The following is a 23,111-nucleotide window of genomic DNA, read 5'->3' on the forward strand; positions in this document are numbered from 1 at the left end:
CAGGGCCAGAGTAACTGTGGACGTCTGACCACCGTGTCACCTCAGCGACCCCTGGGACTCTGAGGCGAGGCCCTTGCAGGGCCATAAAGATAAGGATGAAGAAGGAATGCAGTTTGCCAGCCTGAGCTCCGATTACACACCAAGCCACTCTCTCTCTGTCTCCAGCTTCCCTCCACTCTGGAAGTGAAGGGGGGGAGCCCAAAGTTATTTATGACATGCAGGAAATGGACTCAGGAAAGAGAGAGATGACATCACACTCTCACACACACACACACACACACACACACACACACACACACACACACACACATCCCCGCTCTCTCTCCCTCTCATTCCCACTGGGACAATGGGACAAAGACATTGTATTGCAAATATTATGTCCTTGGATCGAATGCCTGCGGGCCTGGCCCCAGTCGGGTGAAGAAAGGAACTATTGAATGTGTTGTGTGTGTCGCCTATGGATGGGTAGTAGAGCCCACACTGTTTTGAGTCATTTACTAACAAACCTAACCTAAATGTATATGATGCGGAGATATGCCTGAATTGCATTTTTGATTTCACGTACAATGAGAAGCCCAAAGAGACTCAGTGACGATGCGTCATCAAGGGACGAACAATAAGTCAATATCATTCACTGGATGATGTGTGTCAATATGAGATCTACACTAAGAACTGGAGGCCGCCTCCCTCACCGTCGGTCGACCGGCCCCCTTTCTATAAAGACAGAGAGACCCCCGTTCTCTCTCTCTTCTCCTGCACCAGCCCTCCAGCGCTCTTCCTGCTTCTGCTCTCTGCTACTCCTCAACCCAGATGATGACCTGATCCCAGAGGAACCGGGGGGTGGGAGAAGGTATGGGGCACCGACCCATCGTACTGTCTCTCCCACCAAGACCCTGGTAGAGTTTCCCCCCCAGGGACGCTCTCCTCTGCTACTCCGGCACTCTGGGAGGTCTCGACTCCCAGAGACTAAAGATTTTGACCTCTCACTGGACTCTGGAAAAAGACTGTCACAAAAGGGCTCCCAACCAGGTCGTATGAGTCTAAAACATGAAATTATGGCAACTATCTGACGATATGCTGTATGGATGTGTAGATTTCTTCCTTCCTAAAGGGCTCCATGAAACGTCATTTTCCAGGCAGCGTGGTAGTTAATTTCTGTTCAATTCTTTCCCCACATGATATCCTCGGTTCCACTTTATCTACTAACATTTAAGCCCTCATTTGAGTGGGGGAACTAATACGTTCTTTTTGGTTCTAAATTATCTAACTGGCTCCCTAGTAGTTAGCATATATTGATGGAGAGCATGGCGTTACATGCCGGCCTTCCTCAAAATATGGCCTACGATGGAAACCTACCTAGGTCTAAGTCATGACCTTTGAGGACAGCACCAGCCTGTCATTAAACGTTGAATGAAAGATCACCTAGTTATGACGTACAACGAAATACAGTGGCATTTCCGATCATCTTTGTGCATTTATTTTCATTAATAAATTTCTGAGACTATTTTTATTAAGAAGGCGTGTGTCATTCATTTTTCTCTGTTTACAGTAATACTATTGGGATATTTATTGCAAGTCTGACAAGAACTCACGTTACTGTTACAGTGACGTAAGTTTCAGTATATATCAATATATATATTGTAATAATTCATAAATTATATTTATATGATTTATGGAATATTACGTCCTGTACCATGCTGAAGTTATGATCTCGGCGTGTGATTGCTACACTCTGCATATTCTTATTTTACTCTCTGCATCTTATTTATTTTGCACTCTACATCTTCTTGCTTGTTTTACACTCTATCTTCTCATGTATTTTCTTCTTGATCATTACTGTTTTTTTGTGATTAGTGTTTAGTAACTACATTCATGTGTGCCATTTCGCAATTACCAGCACATTGGCATAATGCTCTGCAAGGTAACCCAGCATCCCGGCATCTACACTTTCTCGAACAGAAGGGCTCAGCTTTGCAGCCACACTTGAGTTCTCTACAAACTTAAGCAGCCTCTGGCAAGAGTGTCCATAAAGGTGTCCACGAATCAGCGACTTTAATCCATCCATATTTGTCAGGAGATGGTAGAGATTGCATAGCTTTCAGGCTTCTGGACCAAATGCCAGATTGGCTGCTTGATTTGAATATTGTAGCAGTGCAGCCCGTGTGGGAGGAGTGTTTTCCATTGAGAGACTATTAAAACTTTTTTTGGCACCCCTTAGGATGCATTCAGATCACCCAAGGGACATTTGTACCAAATGTCATGCTTTTATGAGATTATTTTTTATGAGTGTCTTTTGCATCATCTGTCAACACTGTACACGGCCATTTTCAATTTAGTCAATAACTCACTTCCTGTTTCAGATCATTTCAGGCACCCCTTCTAGGATGTCTTAGGATGACCCAAGGGACATGTATGCCAAATTATATGCTTTTATGAGATTCTTTAGTTGTCTTTTGAGTCAATCGACAACACTGTAGGCGGTCATTTTCAATTTTGTCAATGACTCACTTCCTGTTTAAGATTTTTTTGGGTACCCCTTCTGGGATGTCTTGGGATGACCCAAGGGACATGTATGCCAAATTGTATGCTTTTATGAGATTCTTTAGTTGTCTTTTGAGTCAATAGAACACTGTAGGCGGCCATTTTAAATGTTGTCAATAACTCAGTTCCTGCTTAAAAAAATTTTGGGCACCCCTTCTAGGATGTCTTAGGATGACCAAAAGGACATGTGTGCCAAATTGTATGCTTTTATGAGATTCTTTAGTTGTCTTTTGAGTCAATTGACAACACTAGGCGGCCATTTTCAATTTAGTCAATAACTCACTTCCTGTTTGAGATTCCTTTGGGCACCCCTTCTAGGATGTCTTAGGATGACCCAAGGGACATATGTGCCAAATTGTATGCTTTTTGGAGATTCTTTTGGTGTCTTTTGAGTCAACGGTCAACAGTTTAGGTGGCCATTTTGAATTTTGTCCATAACTCACTTCCTGTTTAAGATTTTTTTGGGCACCCCTTCTAGGATGTTTTAGGATGACCCAAGGGACATCTGTATCAAATTTCATGCTTTTATCCGCCGCGTAACGATTTGGCAATTTTTTGTGCTTAGTACCCCCTACTATGAGAGCCAACTGACCTTCTTGTCACCTGACAGGGGGGAGTTTCCCTGGTTGGACGTAGCGCGTGGAAGGAACACGTTATTCCAACCAGTTCCCTTCCCCTCCATCAGGCGCCCGGCTGTCATGGGGGAGGCGGTATAGCGACCAGGATTACTACATGTTTTTGTGAGGGTATTAACTACCCTAGGAGACACGGGGAGAACATGCAAACTCCACACAGAGTAGGCCCTTTCGCCAACCCCACCTAGGGTATGGGCGCTGATGACGCGGAGGAGAAGACACGCTATGCTCCACTTTCTTAAACATGCTATAAAACGTGCACACTGGTTGGCACAATAGTGTTTTTCAGGCCTTTCGACAATGAAAATGTCGCACAAAGCCGCTTTAAATAGTTTAAAACAGAAGCCTTGAAACAATAATGCAGATATAAAAATAATGTACTTTTGCCAATTTGCCGCTTACATAGCTGTATTGCTTTGACCCATGAAGGAGTGCAATTCTTTGTCATCCATGTGTAGGTCACCAAATCACCAAACCTTTTCACAATGTTTATTTATGACAGATAATTAGTGTTTGCATCTCTGACCGGATTACTGCTTTTAGTTTATTTAGGCAGAAAACTAAATCTATCACTAACAAGGTTATCATCATTCTGATCCATATTTTATTGTTATAAAATACACAGAACATGTGTTATCATTGAATTTCTGCTTCTACATCTTGTTGGGACCGCGACCCATGATGGACTTCTTAGTGTTTCTCTCAGGTTTAAAAATGATTATATAACACTTTGGGCCAAACAGTGCCACCAAAATGCCAAAACTAGATGCTAAAATAGCAAATACCTCCACTACATCTGCATATTTGCCTGGAGAGCTGATATATGCTGGGATGAACGCTATCCACACGGCACAGAAGATCAACATGCTGAAAGTGATTAACTTGGCTTCATTGAAGTTGTCTGGAAGATTCCTTGCCATGAATGCTAGGACGAAGCTGAGAAGTGCCAGTAAACCAATGTAACCTAGTAACACTGCAAAACCAACTGTTGATCCAACATTACACTCAAAGACTATCTTATCATTGTTGTATTGTGTGTTTTTATGAGGAGTTGGTGAGGCAGACACAAGCCAGGCTGTGCAGATTATTGCCTGGATGGAAGTAAGAGCCAGAACGGTTCCTCTCTGCTGCTTAGCACCAAACCACTTCATAATGTCTGCACCCCCAGGCTTGGAGGCCTTGAACACGGCCAACACCACCATAGTCTTTACAAGGATACATGAGACACACAGCACAAAGCTGATCCCAAAAGCTGCATGTCTCAACTGACAAGTCCAGAGCCTGGGACGGCCAATGAACAAAAGTGAGCACATGAAACACAGTATCAGTGACAGCAAAATTTGGAAACTGAGTTCTGAGTTGTTGGCGCGTACCATGGGTGTATCTCGATGATAGATGAAGATTCCCAGGACAATGGCACAGGCAACTGTGCCTAGCAATGAGATGGTTGTCAAGGAGATACCCAGGGCCTCATGGTAGGAGAGGAACTCCACACTTTTAGGGACACAGTGGTCACGCTGGGTACTGGACCAGAAGTCCTCTGGACAACTGGTGCACTCTGTAGAGTCTAATAAAGAAGAGAAGATTAAAGGGACAGAGAAGTACAGTATCATTCTAAAGATAATCTACCGTACATACATAATATAAAATTACCAGTTGCATTGCTGATCTCTCCCTCAGAGCAAGCAATGCAGTCAAAGCAGCAGACAGGTTCTCCTTTCCTTCTGGCCACACGGGTTCCAGGGGAACAGCTCTCACTGCACACTGACCGAGGAGGCTACAGAGGAAATGAACAGTGATCAGTTTCAGTCTGAATTACATTCACATCATGAGCTCAACATTAGTTACTTCAGAAAGCCAAAGTGACCTTTTTGGTTTCAAAGTCCCAGAAGATTTTGTCTTCATCAAGGATGAGTTCTTCATATCCGGAGGCTGACTTCTTGACCACACCCACATTGTGAACCTTCATGCTTCCATCAAGGAGCCACACCCAGTTCATGACATCATAGATTGGTAAAGGATCACCATTCTCATCAAATGATACATCATCACCATTTGATGTGGTGAAGTTGACCTTTTCCAGGTAATAGACAAGCTGAAAATTGTGATGATGGACATTATGAAGAATTTAAAGGGGATTACCACTCATTGTCAACACTGAACTATGTCATTTATATAATTTAGGACTGATTTGCTCTAACGATTATATTGTTTGCATTCTATGTATGTGATTACCTTGCTTATTGTAAGTCGCTCTGGATAAGAGCATCTACTAAGTGCTTAAATTGTTAATTGATTGTACATTGTAAGTGGTTGTGTGTGTGTGTGTGTGTGTGTGTGTGTGTGTGTGTGTGTGCGTGCGTGCGTGCGTGCGTGCGTGCGTGCGTGCGTGCGTGCGTGCGTGCGTGCGTGCGTGCGCGCGCGCGCGTTCGTGCGTGCGTGTGCGCGCGGTTCAAGATTTTAAAGTTGACCCTGATCCCACCCCTGCTCTATAGCAATGATCTAGCTGTACTATCACAGTATAGCTTTTAAACTTTTTATATGATTCTGTTTCAATTAATGTCAACAGTATTCATAGTACAATCATTATTCATAGTACAATCATTATTCATAATACATTAATAATGCATTTTTCATCCTACAGTGTACATTTTTCATGTGTTCTACCAATGTCATATTTACATAAATTCACTTTTAGTCTAAATGTGAGTCCACCTAGAAAAATTTACAGGCAAACTGTGAATTAATAACCCACCTGCCATAGCTGTATTGTCTGCAAACTGGCACAGCTGTGCCCAATGAAAGGCCCTCTTCCTGGCACACATTGCAACATGTCATGAAAGGCATGGGCCAGAGCATACACAGCCTTGTACACATTATACTGTATCCTGAGGTCAGACACATCCAAAAGTGAAGTTTCTGCTGTTCCTAGGTCCTCTTGTCCAGTACACACCCCTCCACCATTATCCACCCACTCTGTAGGAAGGGGTGCAAACTTACACTGAAATGTGTGTTCCCAAAACTGCCTCACCTGAAGAAACACAATAAAGACTTAAACATAAATAAACCAGTTTAATATGAAATTAATCAAAATACTTACTATGTTATTTTCATGGCTGTTGTCAGGGTCATTGTCAGGATGTATTTTTAACAAGAAATCTTTGAGACCTGGTATCTCTCCACGACGGATGGCAATACCCAGGGTGCCTCTCAGGTACGGCATGAAATAAGGAGTCTGGAGTATGGCCGATGATGTCCATGCCTCACTGGCCATCCATTGAAGACCTGTCACATTCTGCTTTACCACCTATTGTGTTGAACAAAATATATTAGTATATAATTTCTGTTCGACAGAAACCTTGTATGTCCAAAACCAAACATGTGTTCAAATGGATCCAATGTAATTATTTAGTCACAAGCTCTTGTTAATACTTTTCATAGGTTCAAAACCCACAGACAGACTTTTTAAGAATTGGTTATAGCAGTAAGATGTTTGATTGGTGTTATTATCTGTTTGCTTATTGTATACAGAAGCACTGTGATCAAAAGGTAAATAAGAACATCACACTATTGCTGAGCATTTAAATTGATGAATCTAGAGAGTGATTAAATTGCATTGCGTTTTTGTTTTTCTGAAAGAGTTTGTGCACTTCAATATAGCTAATGTCATCCTTATAATTATGAATCCATCATGAACTAGAAAACGTGCTCCTCGGAGCACAGGTCTCCGCCAGGTCAGGTAGGTTATTGTGGGGCAGCAATGTTTGGAATTTGCCAATCAGGATGGAATATGAAAAATCGGACGGAACCATCTTGATCACTGACTATGGAGAAATGTTTGGACAAAATTTGTAGGAGTAATATAAAAAAGGAAAATGTGTTGCAAAAATCGGCCTCCTGGTGGCGCTATAATAGGGCAATGTTAAAAGAGTGGCATTTGTTCTTCAACGTAGTGCGAATGTGCGTGCAAAATGTCACCGCAATCGGACGCTGCGTTCATGATGTGTGGCAATTTGTTCAAAACGGGCCACTCCTTCACACTTTAGATGTCGATGTTAGCCAATCAGGATGGAATATGAAAAATGTAACAGATCCATCTTGATCACATGACTATAGAGATCATGTGTACAGATTTGTGTGCAATTTGGATACAGGCTTAATATGAAAACATGTGTTTTACATAAGTCGGCCTCCTGGTGGCACTAAAGGCAAATGTGAAAAATCTGCCTTTTATAGCGTCACCATGAGGCTGATTTGAAAAAAATATTCCTCGGCCTAGTGGGAATGTGCGTGTGAAATTTCACGGAGATCGCAAGCTGCGTTCATGATTTGAGGCATTTTGTTGAAAACGGAGCAATCCAGCAAACTTTGGAAGCCAACCTTAGCCAATCAGGATAGAATATGGAAAATTGGACAGATCCGTGTTGATCACATGACTATAGAGCTACTGTGTACAAAAAGCGGCCTCCTGGTGGCACTAAAACAGGGAGTGTGTGTGCACAGTTTCGATGTGAAGCCAACGGTGCCAGAGATTAGCTGTACACAAAATGACAGAATGACGGACGGACGGACACACGGACAAACACACACACGGACTGACGGACAGGGGGTAAAACATACTCGCGCCATGCCGAGACAATAATAAACCAAACCTCCTCCAGGAGTTTAGCCATACGGCTCTCAAATACAAATGCAATGACCACACGAGCTGTGGATTTCTTCATCACAGAGACAATCCTCTGAAGTTCATCTGGGTCCGAGTCCTTGGGCACAACCTCCACATACGCTAGACAAGCCAAACCAGACTGGGCCAGCTCAGACTGGAAGGATCTGGCAGCGTTGTGTCCATAGTCATCATCAATCAACAGCATTCCTACCCAGGTCCACCTGAACCACCTCATAATCTGGAGCATAGCTCGTACCTGATTGGATATAATGGAGGGATATGTGCTTAGGCTAGATTATTCACATAGTGAATCAGTGAATCTCCTATACAGATTCCACAATAGAAAAGGTCTAATCATTCTCTTTTGATGCTGTCAATAAAGACCTTTAGCACCAGCAGCAATACTAACAAGATATGCAATACCGTAATCCTCCTATAATTCTACAAACCTCTGTGTGTCTGTCTGTCTGTCTGTGCTGTGTGCACTTCACCGGGTATGGACTAGTAGACTTAATAGAGGGAGTTATTTGTCAAGTGTGTGGAACATGTACTACTACAGTGATTCTCAAACTGGGGTCCAGGGACCCCCAGGTGACGTTGAGGAGGTTCTAGGTTGGTCCCCAGCATATTCAGTTTATAGCATCAAAATCAGTTTAACCACTTTATCCCTATATATATATATATTGGCTATTTCAAAAGAGCCAAAATACAAGCTCACAACTATGTGAGCTGTTGATCTTTTAGTTCAAAAAAATAATTTGAGAACATTTTGAAATACTGTGGAAACATGACATGAAAAAGTGAGAACCACTGTACTACTATACCAACGGATGTAGAGTCTATAAAATCACCTGGAAGGCGTCACTTGGGATTGTTCTATAGAAGGATGGGAACTGGTTATGGTCACTCAGACAGGCACAGGTGGAAGCGTAACTGACCTACAAGAGTTACAACACATCTGTTATCTAATATATTAAATAATTAACAACTGTCCACTGCAAACAGAGGATAAGAGCATATGAGCATGTGAGAATATAACAATAATCCCTGTGTTATAATCACCCCCCCCTCTCTCTCCTTCTGAAAAGCTGCTTCACACTCCATTCAAAATCTGCCAGCTCTGTTCACATGCTCTAGTTGAAAGTCATATTGTCGGGTGGAAAACTCTTCTGTCCAATTCAATTACTTTTCAGGAAATGGGGGATCCAATGTAGTTATTATTTAGTCACAAGCTCTTGTTAATACTTTTCACTGGTTCAATATAAAAAAAAACACAGAAACACAAAAATAACAAAGATAGCCGATCTTCAAGATCACAACGTGTCATATGGTGTCAGTGTGACACTGTAGTATGACAAAGTAGGGCATTTATGAATGAAAAAGGTTTAAGCTCGACAGCAACGATAAATATGTTCTATGTCTTTCAAGCTGTAAAAATGATAACATTTTAGATTAGTAAATAACAAAGCAACCAAAATTAGGCATGAAATATGTCATGATAAAAGGGGGTTCAAATAGAAAACTTACCTGGGCCACTCTGTATAAACCTAATATTCTAGCAATAGCAATAGAATTTGTTGAGGTAGCAGCACCCACAATTCCTAGCACTGGAGGGGAGCCAACACATCTCTCATTCAATTGAAACTGCTCCTCTCTCCCAGTGACCAATGACAATGTTGTACGGAATGTAACTCCAAGAGACATACAGGTATCATAGAGACTATATCCTAGAGTCACATTGGGTAGTAGGCTGGTGTTTCTGTTGATCTCATTAATGGCAAAAGCCATGGTCTGTGCACACGTGAAGCCTTCAAGGTGAAATCTAACACAAAAATCCACTGTAACCATACATGTTTATTTTGGTAGAAATATGCAAAATCAACAAATCCTATGGTTCTATCAATCAAAACAAGTTATCTATGCTTGCTTAATATTGTATTTGTGATACTCACCCATAGCAAGTGGGCTCCTGTTGCTTGGAGGTGAAAGACAACTCAGAGTAGACAGAGTATTGGTGGATATGTAACAAGCCACCCAGAATAAAGTCTCCAGCCTTATAAACTCTGTTCAGATTAAATTGTTCCTGTAACTCACAAGAAGAGGAAGGTGAGGAAGACAAAGCAGAGAATGAAGAGAACAATATCAAGGTCAAGTACATGTATGAAAGCAGGTGTGTGTCTAGTGAAACCCTCATGACTGTCCTCCTCTGTCTAACACCCAACCCCCTTTCTAAATCCATTGTCCAGTTACTGCATTTTATACACAGTGCCGTGTCATCCCCTGTGTCACCTTATGCCACTACGTAATCATTCACACCAGAGGCAGTAGAGGCAAGGCTTAACAGACACTAGCAATCCTTTCATATAAAACATTATGTTGCGTATGTCCGCCAACTAGTTACTATTGCACTGGACCATTTAATGAGGTTATCTACTGTACCTGACAGGCCCCTGTCATGTGGGGATGAGTGAGATCACAGGCAGGCTCAAATGGGAACCCTCATCCACAACCACTCCAGCACCACCCAACCAACTCAGCTCTAACACTTTTCAAATAAACTCAAATATATTTTAGAGTTTATTCCATCAACCTGTTTTCTGTGCATTTTGTGCACAAATCCCTGAATGGAAACACTTAAAAATAAAAACATAAAAAACAGTTTTGTGCTTGAGGGGGTGGATTTTGTGGCTTTATCAAAACAATGAAATGCGCAAATGGGGGATGGAAACACTTGGCGAATAGGTTTTGAAGTAGACAGCATTGAACTTGCATGACTATCGCACAGTTTATAGCTTAACATATTGTATTATAATTAGCCTAGTAGGCTATTATAACCAAGTAGGCCTGTAGTTATTATTCATGAGTAGAAGCCACGTTGTGACGTCAGGTTTAATAACCAAACGCATGTAGCCCACATTTCAACTGTAGGCCTACCTAAGAATACATTCAGATGACAAAATTAGCGTAACGAATGATGTCATTTCGTGAATATATTCCATAAAGTACACTTTAATATAATCATATCCTCACCTTCATGAATGAGTTTATGTGCGCAACTTGCGGCTCCATTAATTAAAGTCTCACACTTATTCTGTGATGCTTTTTGTCCTCACATGTAGAAGCTAATAACGGTATCCATTTTTGAAACTCGGGTGAAACTTTGATCCAAATAAAGTCCATAAATTTGGGTTCATTTTCAGTGAAGGAGACAAGGACCACATGTGGGCAAACCAAAGTGCTGAGGCTAACCCACATTATGGTAATAACTTGGGTGCTCAGGTTGGCAAAATATAATTCTGTGAATGACACACTACTTAACGTTCATTATTCCGCCCTCGTCAAAAAGTTCCCCCTTTTCCAACTAGGCAGACAGACAACTGGGAGTCCTTTTACTGTTTCTCGCAGAGCGATGGATTTATTCCTCTCCACTCACAGTGTAGCAGGACACACACAGTAAAACTACAACAATGAGAAATAAACATTGATTGGTCATGTATACTGCACTATATACATTAAGCAGTGCTGCACAATTATACACACATGTCATGAATTTAAGCACAACCCCAAATCAGCAGCTACAATACAACCCAAATGAACATAATGCTGGCTGATGCAACACCAGCTAATGCCATAAACAAACAGGTGTAAGCTACAAAGTATAATAAAGCACCACACTGTAGCCTAAATTAGCAAATATCAACACTGATCATTTGTACAAGGAAAGGAAATGCACAAACTTACAAGCAATGATCCTATGGTGATCACAAATAGAGTGGAGGTCAAACATCTGCTATCTGCAGTCACAACGTGCAAACTGAGGAGATCTGAGCATACTGAGGTTTACAGGTGTTCCTAATTCCCCTTAATTAGGCCCGATTTGACCACAGTGACAGAGGCTAAAGGGCTACACAACATACATGCACCACCTAGTGGCTCAACAATGAAATGTATGAAAATAAAATACAGAGTCCAGCACATTCATGAATAGTATTTATAGACAGCCTGATTGAATTGTGTTTCTCTACGCAACCAGCAGACTTCAGTGGGCTGCACAATGGTTAACCAGGCAGTAGATCATTATATTTTCGGACAAAAGGATGTCAAATTATGAATTCATGTACGCGTCTTACCTGACCGGCATATGTTTATCTATAGAGTAGCCTACATTTCATCATGACTCACCTAAGAATGACTTTTAATGTGCACAATTTGCTGCTCCATTAATTAATGTCTTGCTCCTATTCTGTTCTTCTTCTTTAGTGTATTGTCGTCACAAGTCCAGCTCAGTGTCGCAAAGCCACGCTCTTGTCTCTGGTCCCACTTGGAAGAGGCCAGAGCCAGACGGTAGCGCTGTCGCCTCACAGCTAGAAGGTCCTGAGTTCGATTCCCGCTGGGGGCGCTGTGGGCACTGGGGGCGTGTCTTCTCCTCCGCGTCATCAGTGCCCATACCCTAGGTGGGGTTGGCGAAAGGGCCTACTCTGTGTGGAGTTTGCATGTTCTCCCTGTGTCTCCTAGGGTAGTTAATACCCTCACAAAAACATGTAGTAATTCTGGTCGCTATATCTCCTCCCCCATGACAGCCGGGGTGTCTGATGGAGGGGAAGGGAACTGGTTGGAATAACGTGTTCCTTACACGCGTTACGTCCAACCGGGGAAAATCCCCCCTGTCAGGTGACAAGAAGCTCAGTTGGCTCTCATGCATTGAAGGAGGCATGAGCTCGGCTCTGGGCTCCCTAGGCTGGCGGGGGGAGTGCAGCGCCCAGGATCACTTAGATAATTGGCATAAAAAATAAAAAAATAAAGGAAGAGGCCAGACTCTGAAAGAGGTCTGTACAGAGGACAGGTGGTGATTATGTAGTCGGCAGTCTGCTTAGGCTCGCCACACTCACATACTGCGCTGTCTGCCAGGCCCCACTCCTTCATGGACGATTTGAAGCGACCAACCCCAGTTCGGATGCGGTTCAGCAAGGTCCAATGCCGATGTAGTGGATGTTCTCCTTCGACTCCATCTCCTGGGTCTTGGATGTGATGGTGCAGACGTGTGGGCTCAGCCGACTCCCATTCCTGCTTCCAGGAAGTTGCCAGCCATGCCCTTACTAAGGCAGCGCCCCAAGCAGACTCAAGTCCCGCCACCCCTACAACAGGACAGCACAAGAGATGCTTGGTTCCATCGCTGAGGACCTGTCTATGTTGTTGTTTCGTGCAGGATATGCTAGTTATGTTCTTGGGCTTTCCTTGCATGTGCGAGGGTAGCACTTATGCTGTGACGGTTTCTGTCCTCATATAGTATGTAGCCGTTAATAACTGTATCCAAGTCCAACTTTGATCAGATGGTCCAAATAAAGACCATCATTTATGCGCTTTATTTTCAGTCAAGGACCAATGGTAACTGAGGGAAAACAAGTGCTGTGGCTATCCTTGCGCCCAGCGGTGTCCACGTTATCCTCGCATTATAAGTATTAAACGTGGGTGCTCAGGTGGGCAAGATATGGCAGAACTGGTACTGTACCAGTGAATACCAAGTCCGACCTGATTCAAGCATGTCTGCAACTTAATGTTGTTCATGAAGGCCTAGTACTATTACCAGACAGCCTGATTGAAAGAAAGCCTTTGGACAGTTAGAGGACTTGGAGCCCAATGGCTTATCAGGCAGGCCGTGTAATATGTTAGTACAGCGTGTAAGAACGTCAAAAAGTAAAATACAAATCCAATAATATGCATCTCACTAGCAAAATATCGCTACTTACTGCTTATTTCATGAACTATCACCGAATATTCGCATTTTATTAGTGGATGGAAACGTGCATGAATTCGCATTTTTTTTCTGAAAATCCGTCATATTTTCAAAACGTTTTATGGAAACCTAGTTTGGGACATGTTCCTGGCAAACTAGACACTATGGCGTACCTGCCTATCAAATGTATACGTCAAGGTATTTCAACTGTCATATCCTGGGTCCCTGATAAAAAATTAAGACCCTAGTCATGGCGACATCACCATAGCCACGTCACTCTGACTCAAACATGACCACAAACAAAGCCAATATGCCCATATATAGGCATATATGGATATCCGGTTGGCCATATATGGTCATTATGCATATATGGGGCGCACATCTGCAAGTACTCAAGGGAGTACGTAAGTGGCAAACAGTAATGTGACCTAAACCTGAAAGTGTAAAAACAACATTGTGCCCTGCAGTGTCACACCACTGTGACTCTGCAGTTCCAGATGTCCCTGCACTGGAACTGCAAAGTGTAGTTGCTTATTTTGGGCTTGAGCTTCCAAGTGTCTTTATTATTATTATTTAAACCAGTGGTTCACAAACACTTTCGCTCTGCCAGCTGAAACATTTTGTCCAGAGACATGGACACCCAGACGCCTCTTCTGTCATCTCAAAAGAGATGCTACCAAGCACTGCGTACTACAGGATAGGGGAGCCGTCCAGCTTTCAAAAGTGAACCACAGGCTAACCCATTAAGACCGGGAACGCATCTGTGTGTCATTTTTTGATTTTCTTTGGCTATTCGAAAATAGCAGATCTACAAGCTCATAGCGCAGCACCGAGTGCCGCGCTATGAGCTTGTAGATCTGCTATTGTAGATCGGCTATTTTCAGAATGAAGTATGTCATACATTGAAAAAACATACTCTCAAACCTTTTGAAAAACGTTTGAGGGACATAAACAATATGATATTAAATTTATTATTATTTTTTAAATTCATGGTGTAGTCCCTTTAAGGGAAATTGTATTAGATCTGTCTGACCTTACAATTAGATGGATTAGATGGATTAGATGCGTGCGTGCGTGCGTGCGTGCGTGCGTGCGTGTGTTTCCCAGCCCGTTTCCCTTGGAAATACATCACGATATGGCCGCAAAAAACAATTTCAGCTCCTTTAGCCTATATACAATATAATATCATATAAAATATATTCATTAGAAATAGTTACCTTTGTTTGGGTGGGTACAGTACAACCGTAGCAACCATTTTTGTTATTTTAAAATCCCTAAGTTAAATCTAATAATATCTGCCTATTTGCCGTGTGGACTTGCCTTGTGTTTGCCTTGTATTGTGGCTACCTCTTTTTTTTACTACTAATTGCATGCTTTTATACATGATTGTCTCCGCCAGGCCGAAAGGCAAGGCGAGAGAGTATGTTTTACCCCTTGTCCGTCCGTCCGTCCGTCCGTCCGTGTGTCCATCCGTGCTGTCCGTGTGTTACCAGCTAATCTCCGGCACCGTTGGCCTGGTCGCTCCGAAACTGTGCACACACACTCACTGGATGCTGAATTCAGATTTTTTTCACATGGGCCTGTTATTTTGATATATTTCTTCATGTCTATCTAACTTACATTTGGTTTGTGTTAGCAAAACAATACAGTCACTGTCATCCCTTGTGTCCCCTAGAGGAACAGGTTGTTAGTGAGCTCCAGCACCTGGAAAATGACCAGTGAGTCTCTAAACACTTCACTCAACTAGAGCATGATGTAATCTCTCTCAGCTTTCTTTGCTAAAACTGGGTGGAAACAATTAGAGATCTTAAAAAAATAGAACTACATTTCAGAACCAATCCAAAGGTTTCAGGGCGGTCCTTATTGAGGCGATGATATGATTGGTTTTTAAAGCAGTGGGCGTAGCTTTGAGTTGTCGCTGGTGTTCTTGCTACTACCTTGCATTCAGAAGTGTCCAGACATATCGGTAGGCGGACATCTCTCATTGTCTGACAACAGCAGACTATACCCAGGTGGATACAAATTAAACGTCAGCTGAACAAGCAAAGGCAGGTGTTTCTCAGTGATGACATCTGGCCCAGGGGTGATGAAATAGTGTCTCAACAGGTGCACTGTTGGAAAATAATTAACTTTCAGATCCAATGAGACCATTTTTGTCACTGGAGATTGTTTCAAAACATGCTAACATTAATTAACAAGGACACAAGTTGCCATGTTTACTACTGTAGTTAGGTCTATTGTACAGGCCAGGGTCATACAGAATGAGATGATTAACAGTACATGGACATTGTTGTTAATACAAAATACCCCAATTGTAGTTATGTCTAAATGGACTAAAGAAATCAGTCGCCCAGAAGCGTCACAGCAGCTTAAGGTTACAAAGTTGTTTATTTGTGACATAGCAAATCAAACATCAAACTAAAGGTTGGGGAGCTTTTTCCTGTTCAGAATCAGAATTAGAATCAGTTTTATTGTCACATCACAGGTTTACAAGGTAAAGAAGTGGGTGAAATTCGTTTTTGTACATCGTTCCCATCGCAACGTTAATTTCCATAGAAAGAAGAGGGGGGGGGGGGGGGAGAGGAAGAGGGGGTGGGGGGCAAGTGGGAAGGAGATCAAAACAAGAGAGCAACAGAAGGCCAGACAAGTTATCTACATATTTACAAAGTACCTGAGATACTAAAAAACTAAGGTGCCTGAGCATAGCAGCAATGTATGTATACTGTGCATGTTATACTTATACTGTGCATGATATACATATGGACGTTAAGGTGCTTAGAGAAAAAAGAGCACAATAAAACAAACTGTTGGCATTATGTCCACGCTAGGAACCTGGTCTTGCCCTCCCTGTGTCCCCGGCCAACACTGTCTCACTCCCCAAAAGGCATATTGTGACTTCTTGACCAAACGTCAAACGGTGACTTGAAGGAGGTACCCTTCCAGTCAAACGGTGCCTTCCCGGGCACTTCCGCACGCCAGGAATGTGGAAGTGCAGTTCTCAGACCCAAGACGGTCCGCCTAAAAACAGTTAAAACGACAGAGGCGCACCGTCTCAAGCGGACTTGAGCCACAGGAGGCACCGCAGAGTGAGCCGTTCGGCGAGTGAGTCGCCGTGTCGAGTGTTGCAAAGTCTGATTAAGCCGACTCAGCACCGTTCGAGTTATGTCCCGATAGGGACAGAAAACTCGTAACTCATATTTCCCAAAAGTCCTTCCAGTCACCGTTTGACGTTTGGTCACATTTGTCCCAAAAAGTCACAATATGCCTGTTCGGGGGTGAGACGGCGTTGCCCCGGCCAAGCTCCTCTGAAAAGAAAAGGCTCTTGACCTCTGCTTGAACTACAATTTCGGTTCTACAACAACTGTCGACACAGAACACGCACCAGGTGATAAGTTAGGGGACACTGGCCAAAGGTCGCTACGTGGCCCCTGAAAGGAAGTAGCTGTGGAGAGGTGTCATAGGCCCGAGGCTCTGGATTCTGCATTATCGGCTGTTTGTTAAGTGCCTGTAAAAGAATCATAGTTTTAAGCTTTAAGACGTCCAGGCACCTGCACACATAGACATGAAAGGGAGCTCGAGCCCCTGCCCTTTTACCCGTCGGTAAAAAGTGCCCTCTCCAGACCATGTATGCAGCATTTACTATGCTGAAAAAAAACACAAATGCCCCCCTCTCCATGCCCTTACCTACTCGAAGGCAGCATTCAAGAGAATTGCCCCTTTCTTACTCTCCTGAACATGAATGCAGCATTTTATGTTGAAATAATTGCCAGAATTGCATTCTGCTTCTATGGGCCGACGGCGTGGAATAAACTCCTATTACACCCAAGACAGGCAGCAGCTCTGGATAGCATTTTTCAGACATATTTCTTCACTCTTGATTCTTGATTTGTAAATCTCTGTGTTGTTATTCATGTCCTCACTGTTTTTCCTGATGCACTGCCTGTTTTGCTGTTATTTGAATGTTGTTTTATGTTTTTGCTTTTCTATTTTTGCTTTATTGTTAAATTATTTTTTATTTTATTTTTTATTGTATTATTATATATCTTGTTCTGTAAAGCACTTTGAGCTGCATTTCATGAAAGGTGCTATACAAATAAAGTGTATTATTATTATTAATTGAGCGTGGTATCGCACACAGAATTATAGCCGATCTACAAGCTGTTTTCGGTAAGCGATACCGCGAGTATATGCCCAATCGAAACCTAACCTGGCCGGGCACACACACATGTCCACTGATTCAACGAGGAGTCTCTTATCAGTCCAGTGTAATTTTATAATTTGCAAATAGATTTTTGATAGATCACAAAATTGCCTGGCAGACACTTTTAGGCAAGCAAAAATACTTAATAATTGAAACTGCAAATTTGACTTTGATAACCACTAATTCAAGGCTACTGGATTGTTAGGGCAGGCTAGGAGTTGTTGTGTAAGAGCCTTTGTCAATGTGCGTCATGATCAGGGCAACAAGGTTGTGACCCACTGTTGTAGAGTAATACTTGCTGTCTCGACACAGACACGCACCAGGTGACAAGTTAGGGGACATTACCAGCACTTTACCGACTGAGCTATTCGATCCACAGACAGACAGCAGTGAGAAAGGAGCACACAAAGAAGATTTTTCTTCCTTTTTTAATGAAGCCATGCCCTTTACAATGTTATTTGGCTAATGAAGGCTTAATTTTTTTACGTACAAACTTCTCTTCGACTGTGATTTTCAAATAATGGTCCATAGAGTGTGTGTAGAACGTTTCACACAAATTGCTCAAAACTCTGGGCAGAAAAACTGGTTTAAGTGTCTTTCAAACTGCTCAAAATGGCAGAAGATCTAAGGGCGGAGCTTACTGGTTGAAGAGACGATGTGTTCCTCATGAGTCAAGGCACATGTGTAAGCAAGTGTCATGGCTGTTGGCTAAACGAGGCATTAAAGTTTGGATTTGCAAACGATTGCTATAGCGCCCTCCTTTGGCCGATTGGAGTAAGATTGGTTTCAGTGATATTTGGAATGACCCTCAACAATACTACAGAGTTTCACAAAAATATGAATATGCATTTATGTGTTAGGGGCAGGAGAGAGAGAGAGAGAGAGAGAGAGAGAGAGAGAGAGAGAGAGAGGCGTTGCTATCTGAAAAGTTGTGAGATTGTAGATCGGCTATTTTCAGAATGAAGTATGTCTTCCATTGAAAATAACTACTCTCAAATAAGCCTTTCACGTTATCTTTAACAATTGCATATGCATTAATTGATGCTGTTGTGTTTTGTGCGATGAAATTGAAAAGTAAACTACCTGAGGTGAGGTTTGAACCGGTGACCCTGCGGTTGTGAGGCAGGTACTGGAGAGAGAAGCCATTTGACCAACAGACCTGAAGTGGTGAAAAAGGAGCTCAAACAGATGACACAGTTTCACACAAATTGCTCAGAAATCTCAATGACTACTTTCAAATAAGCATTTCACATTATCTTTAACAATAGCATTTGCATTAATTGATGCAGTCGTGTTTTGTGCGATGAAATTGAAAAGTAGCCTGCCTGAGGACTGGTGACCTTGCGGTTGTGAGGCAGGTACTGTAGAGAGAAGCCATTTGACCAACAGACCTGAGAGAGAGAGAGAGACGAGAGAGATCTGAAAAGTTGTGAGATTGTAGATCGGCTATTTTCAGAATGAAGTACGAATACATTAAAAATAACTACTCTCAAATAAGCATTTCATGTTATCTTTAACAATTGCACACGTATTCATTGATACAGTCATGTTGTGTGCAATGCAATTGAAATGAAGTCTGCATGAACCGGCGACCCTGTGATTTCAAGGCAGATGGTTAAGCAATCAAGCCATTGGACCAACATACCTGAACTGGTGAAAAAGGAGCTCACACATTTGACACAGTTTCACGCAAATTGCTCAGAAATCCTTGGTTTAACTGTTTTTCAAACTGCTCAATATGGCGGATTATCTAAGGGCGGAGCTTACTGGTCAAAATGATAGATGTGTTCCTCATGAGTCAAGGCACATTTGTAAGCAAGTTTCACGGCTGTCGGCCAAACGAGGCATGACTTTTGCCTGTTTAAAGTTTGCATTTTCCAAAAATTGATATAGCGCCCCCTTTTGGCCAATTGGAGTACGATTGGTTTCAGTGATATTTGGAATGACCCTCTACATTATTGCAAAGTTTCAAACAAATGTGAGTCTGCCTTTATGTGTTAGGGGCAGATGAATAATTGTTATAAAACTGCAATATACATTGGCTTATAAAAGCTTAACGTTTTCACTTAAAAAAATCCAGCTGCATAAATCTGTCGGCATAGGTCCAAAAGCTCATGTGTAAAACGTTTTGAGCAGATTGCTCAAAGATCCCAGGAGGAGTTTGATTTTAACTGCTTTTCATATAATTCAAAATGGTGGGAGATCTAAAGGTCAGAGGTCAAAAGTCAGAGCGTGAAAGTTGTTAGGCATGAGGAGACGCATGTGTGTATTGTAGTTTCATGGCTGTAGGTCAAACAGAGCATGAGTTGTACTTGTTCAAAGTTGGCATTTTCAATTGAGTGCTACAGCGCCTTTGGCCAATGGTTGTGAGTTTCGTGTCTTCGCCGTTTGACCATATTGCTGAGTTTCGTAAAAAGTGACCACACGGTTAGGCCAGGACAGAAAAAACGTTGGATGAATAATAATATTAGTGAAAGCCAAGAGATGCAATAAAGGCTTCGAGCCTTATAGGCCTCGAACCCTTAATTAGGATGCATAAAACAAAATAATTTATACAGTTACAGTGCAGAAGAGAAAAGAAAAGAGAAAAAGGAAAATAACTCAATCACAGGCAGCGGAAAACAGAATGGTATTTAGTTGTGTTTTAAAATAAATAAGAGAGACCTGCAGTTTTCTGGAAGTTTGTTCCAGATAGTTGCATAAGAAAGAACTAAATGCTGCTTCCTAACGTTTATCTTTGGTTATAGGGACAGACAACACAGACAGAAAGCAGACCTTTCTCAGATGACCTGAGAGGTCTGGATGGTTCATGTAGTACAAGATCAGAAATGTATTTTGGCCCCACACCATTTAAAGCTTTATAGACAAACGGTAGTATTTGGAGGATATAAGAACTAGGAATGATATGCTACATGTTTCTTAAACATGCTATAAAAAAGAAATATGTATGGCCAACACGTGCACACTGGTTGGCACAATAGCGTTGTTTTTCAGGCCTTTTGACAATGAAAATGTCACACAAAGCATGCTTTAAACAGTAAAGCAGCTAAAACAGAAGCCTTCAAAAAATGTATGCAGGTATAAAAATAATAGCTTAAGTGTACGTTTGCCAATTTGCCACTTACATACCTCTATTACTTTGACCCATGAAGGAGTGCAATTCTTTAGTAGGTCACCAAAATCACCAAACCTTTTCACAAATGTTTATTTATGACAGATAATTGGTGTTTGCATCCGGATTACTGCTTTTAGTTTACTCAGATAAAAAACGAAATCTATTACTAACAAGGTTATCATCAATCTAATCTATATTTTATTGTTATAAAATACACAGAAAATGTGTTATCATTGAATTTCTGCTTCTACATTTTATTGGGACATCGACCCATGATGGACTTCTTAGTGTTTCTCTCAGGTTTAAAAATGATTACATAACACTTTGGGCCAAACAGCGACAACAAAAGGCCAAAACTAGATGCTAAAATAGCAAAGACCTCCACTACATCTGCATATTTGCCTGGAGAGCTGATATATGCTGGGATGAACGCTATCCACACGGCACAGAAGATCAACATACTGAAAGTGATTAACTTGGCTTCGTTGAAGTTGTCTGGAAGATTCCTTGCCATGAATGCTAGGACGAAACTGAGGAGTGCCAGTAAACCAATATAACCTAGTAACACTGCGAAACCAACTGTTGATCCCACATAACACTCATAGACTATCTTATCACTGTTGTATTGTGTATTTTTATGAGGAGTTGGTGAGGCAGACAAAAGCCAGGCTGTGCAGATTATTGCCTGGATGGAAGTAAGAGCCAGTACTGTTCCTCTCTGCTGCTTAGCACCAAACCACTTCATAATGTCTGCACCCCCAGGCTTGGATGCCTTGAACACGGCCAACACCACCATAGTCTTTACCAGGATACATGAGACACATAGCACAAAGCTGATCCCAAAAGCTGCATGCCTCAGCTGACAAGTCCAGAGCCTGGGACGGCCAATGAACAGAAGTGAGCACATGAAACACAGTATCAGTGACAGCAAAAGTTGGAAACTGAGTTCTGAGTTGTTGGCGCGTACCATGGGTGTGTCACGATGATAGATGAAGATTCCCAGGACAATGGCACAGCTAAGTGTGCCTAGCAATGAGATGGTTGTCAAGGAGATACCCAGGCCCTCATGGTAGGAGAGGAACTCCATGATCTTAGGGACACAGTGGTCACGCTGGGGACTGGACCAGAAGTCCTCTGGACAACTGGTGCACTCTGTAGAGTCTAATAAAGAAGATAATATTAAAGGGACAGACAAGTACAGTATCATTCTAAAGATAACCTACGGTACATACTTAATATAAAATTACCAGTCTCATTACTGATCTCTCCCTCAGAACAAGCAATGCAGTCAAAGCAGCAGACAGGTTCTCCTTTCCTTCTGGCCACACGGGTTCCAGGGGAACAGCTCTCACTGCACACTGACCGAGGAGGCTACAGAGGAAAGGAACAATGATCAGTTTCAGTCTGAATTACATTCACACCATGAGCTCAGCATTAGGCCAAAGCCAAAGTGACCTTTTTGGTTTCAAAGTTCCAGAAAATGTGGTCTTCATCAAGGATGAGTTCTTCATATCCGGAGGCTGACTTCTTGACCACACCCACATTGTGAACCTTCATGCTTCCATCAGGGAGCCACACCCAGTTCAAGACATCATAGATTGGTGAAGCATCACCATTCTCATCAAATGATACATCATCACCAAATGATGTGGTGAAGTTGACCTTTTCCAGGTAATAGACAAGCTAGAAATTGTGATAAGGAAAGTTATGAATAACTTAAAGGGGATTACCACTCATTGTCAACATTTAACTATGTCATTTATATCATTTATGGCTGATTTGCAGCCAAAAGCACGAGAACCAAGCTTTTTGGGGGGTCATGTGATTAGTGACGACAGCAAGAGGCTCTCCTCTGTGGCCCCCCCTAGTCAGCCTGCAGTCTAACATGGTGATTTTACCTCCAGCAGAAACGGCTTGGCTAGAAAAAAAATCCTACGACTTGTTAGATCCTTTTCAGCCAATTCAGTTATATTGTGTACAAATATGTCTTGTGAAAATGCATATATAAGCATATGCCATAAAGTTATAAACTATGATTTACTTGCAAAGCGAAGATATTTTCCAAATTAGCCTACCCCTTAACACTTAACTATCCCTGTTGCCTACCCCCACCTTCTGCTATTGCTATGTTATTTAAACAGATGCTAGGTTCATTTTCTACCTGGTATCCTAGAATTTCAATGTACAGAATATTATTTATAGTATATTGTTTGCATTCC

The 23,111-nt window shown here is 42.1% G+C and overlaps 2 protein-coding genes across 2 annotated transcripts in view; both read right to left on the reverse strand.

The window, feature by feature from the left end:
• Positions 1-3,829: 3,829 nt before the first annotated feature.
• The window catches only part of LOC308093675 (extracellular calcium-sensing receptor-like), a gene marked incomplete at both ends in the record, with an annotated part of 82,100 nt that continues 62,818 nt past the window's right edge, over positions 3,830-23,111 (reverse strand). Inside the window, 6 exons of the mRNA XM_080440003.1 lie at positions 3,830-4,743; positions 4,830-4,953; positions 5,044-5,271; positions 5,932-6,207; positions 6,277-6,483; positions 7,829-8,098. Coding sequence (XP_080296129.1) covers positions 3,830-4,743; positions 4,830-4,953; positions 5,044-5,271; positions 5,932-6,207; positions 6,277-6,483; positions 7,829-8,098 — 2,019 coding nt within the window. The remainder of the gene's footprint in view (positions 4,744-4,829; positions 4,954-5,043; positions 5,272-5,931; positions 6,208-6,276; positions 6,484-7,828; positions 8,099-23,111) is intronic.
• The window catches only part of LOC308092810 (extracellular calcium-sensing receptor-like), a gene marked incomplete at both ends in the record, with an annotated part of 5,912 nt that continues 3,940 nt past the window's right edge, over positions 21,140-23,111 (reverse strand). Inside the window, 3 exons of the mRNA XM_080438906.1 lie at positions 21,140-22,053; positions 22,140-22,263; positions 22,348-22,575. Of these exons, the coding sequence (XP_080295032.1) occupies positions 21,140-22,053; positions 22,140-22,263; positions 22,348-22,575 (1,266 nt within the window). The remainder of the gene's footprint in view (positions 22,054-22,139; positions 22,264-22,347; positions 22,576-23,111) is intronic.

Source organism: Gymnoscopelus braueri, assembly GCF_963280865.1.
Source record: "Gymnoscopelus braueri genome assembly, chromosome: 10".
Lineage (NCBI taxonomy): Eukaryota > Metazoa > Chordata > Actinopteri > Myctophiformes > Myctophidae > Gymnoscopelus > Gymnoscopelus braueri.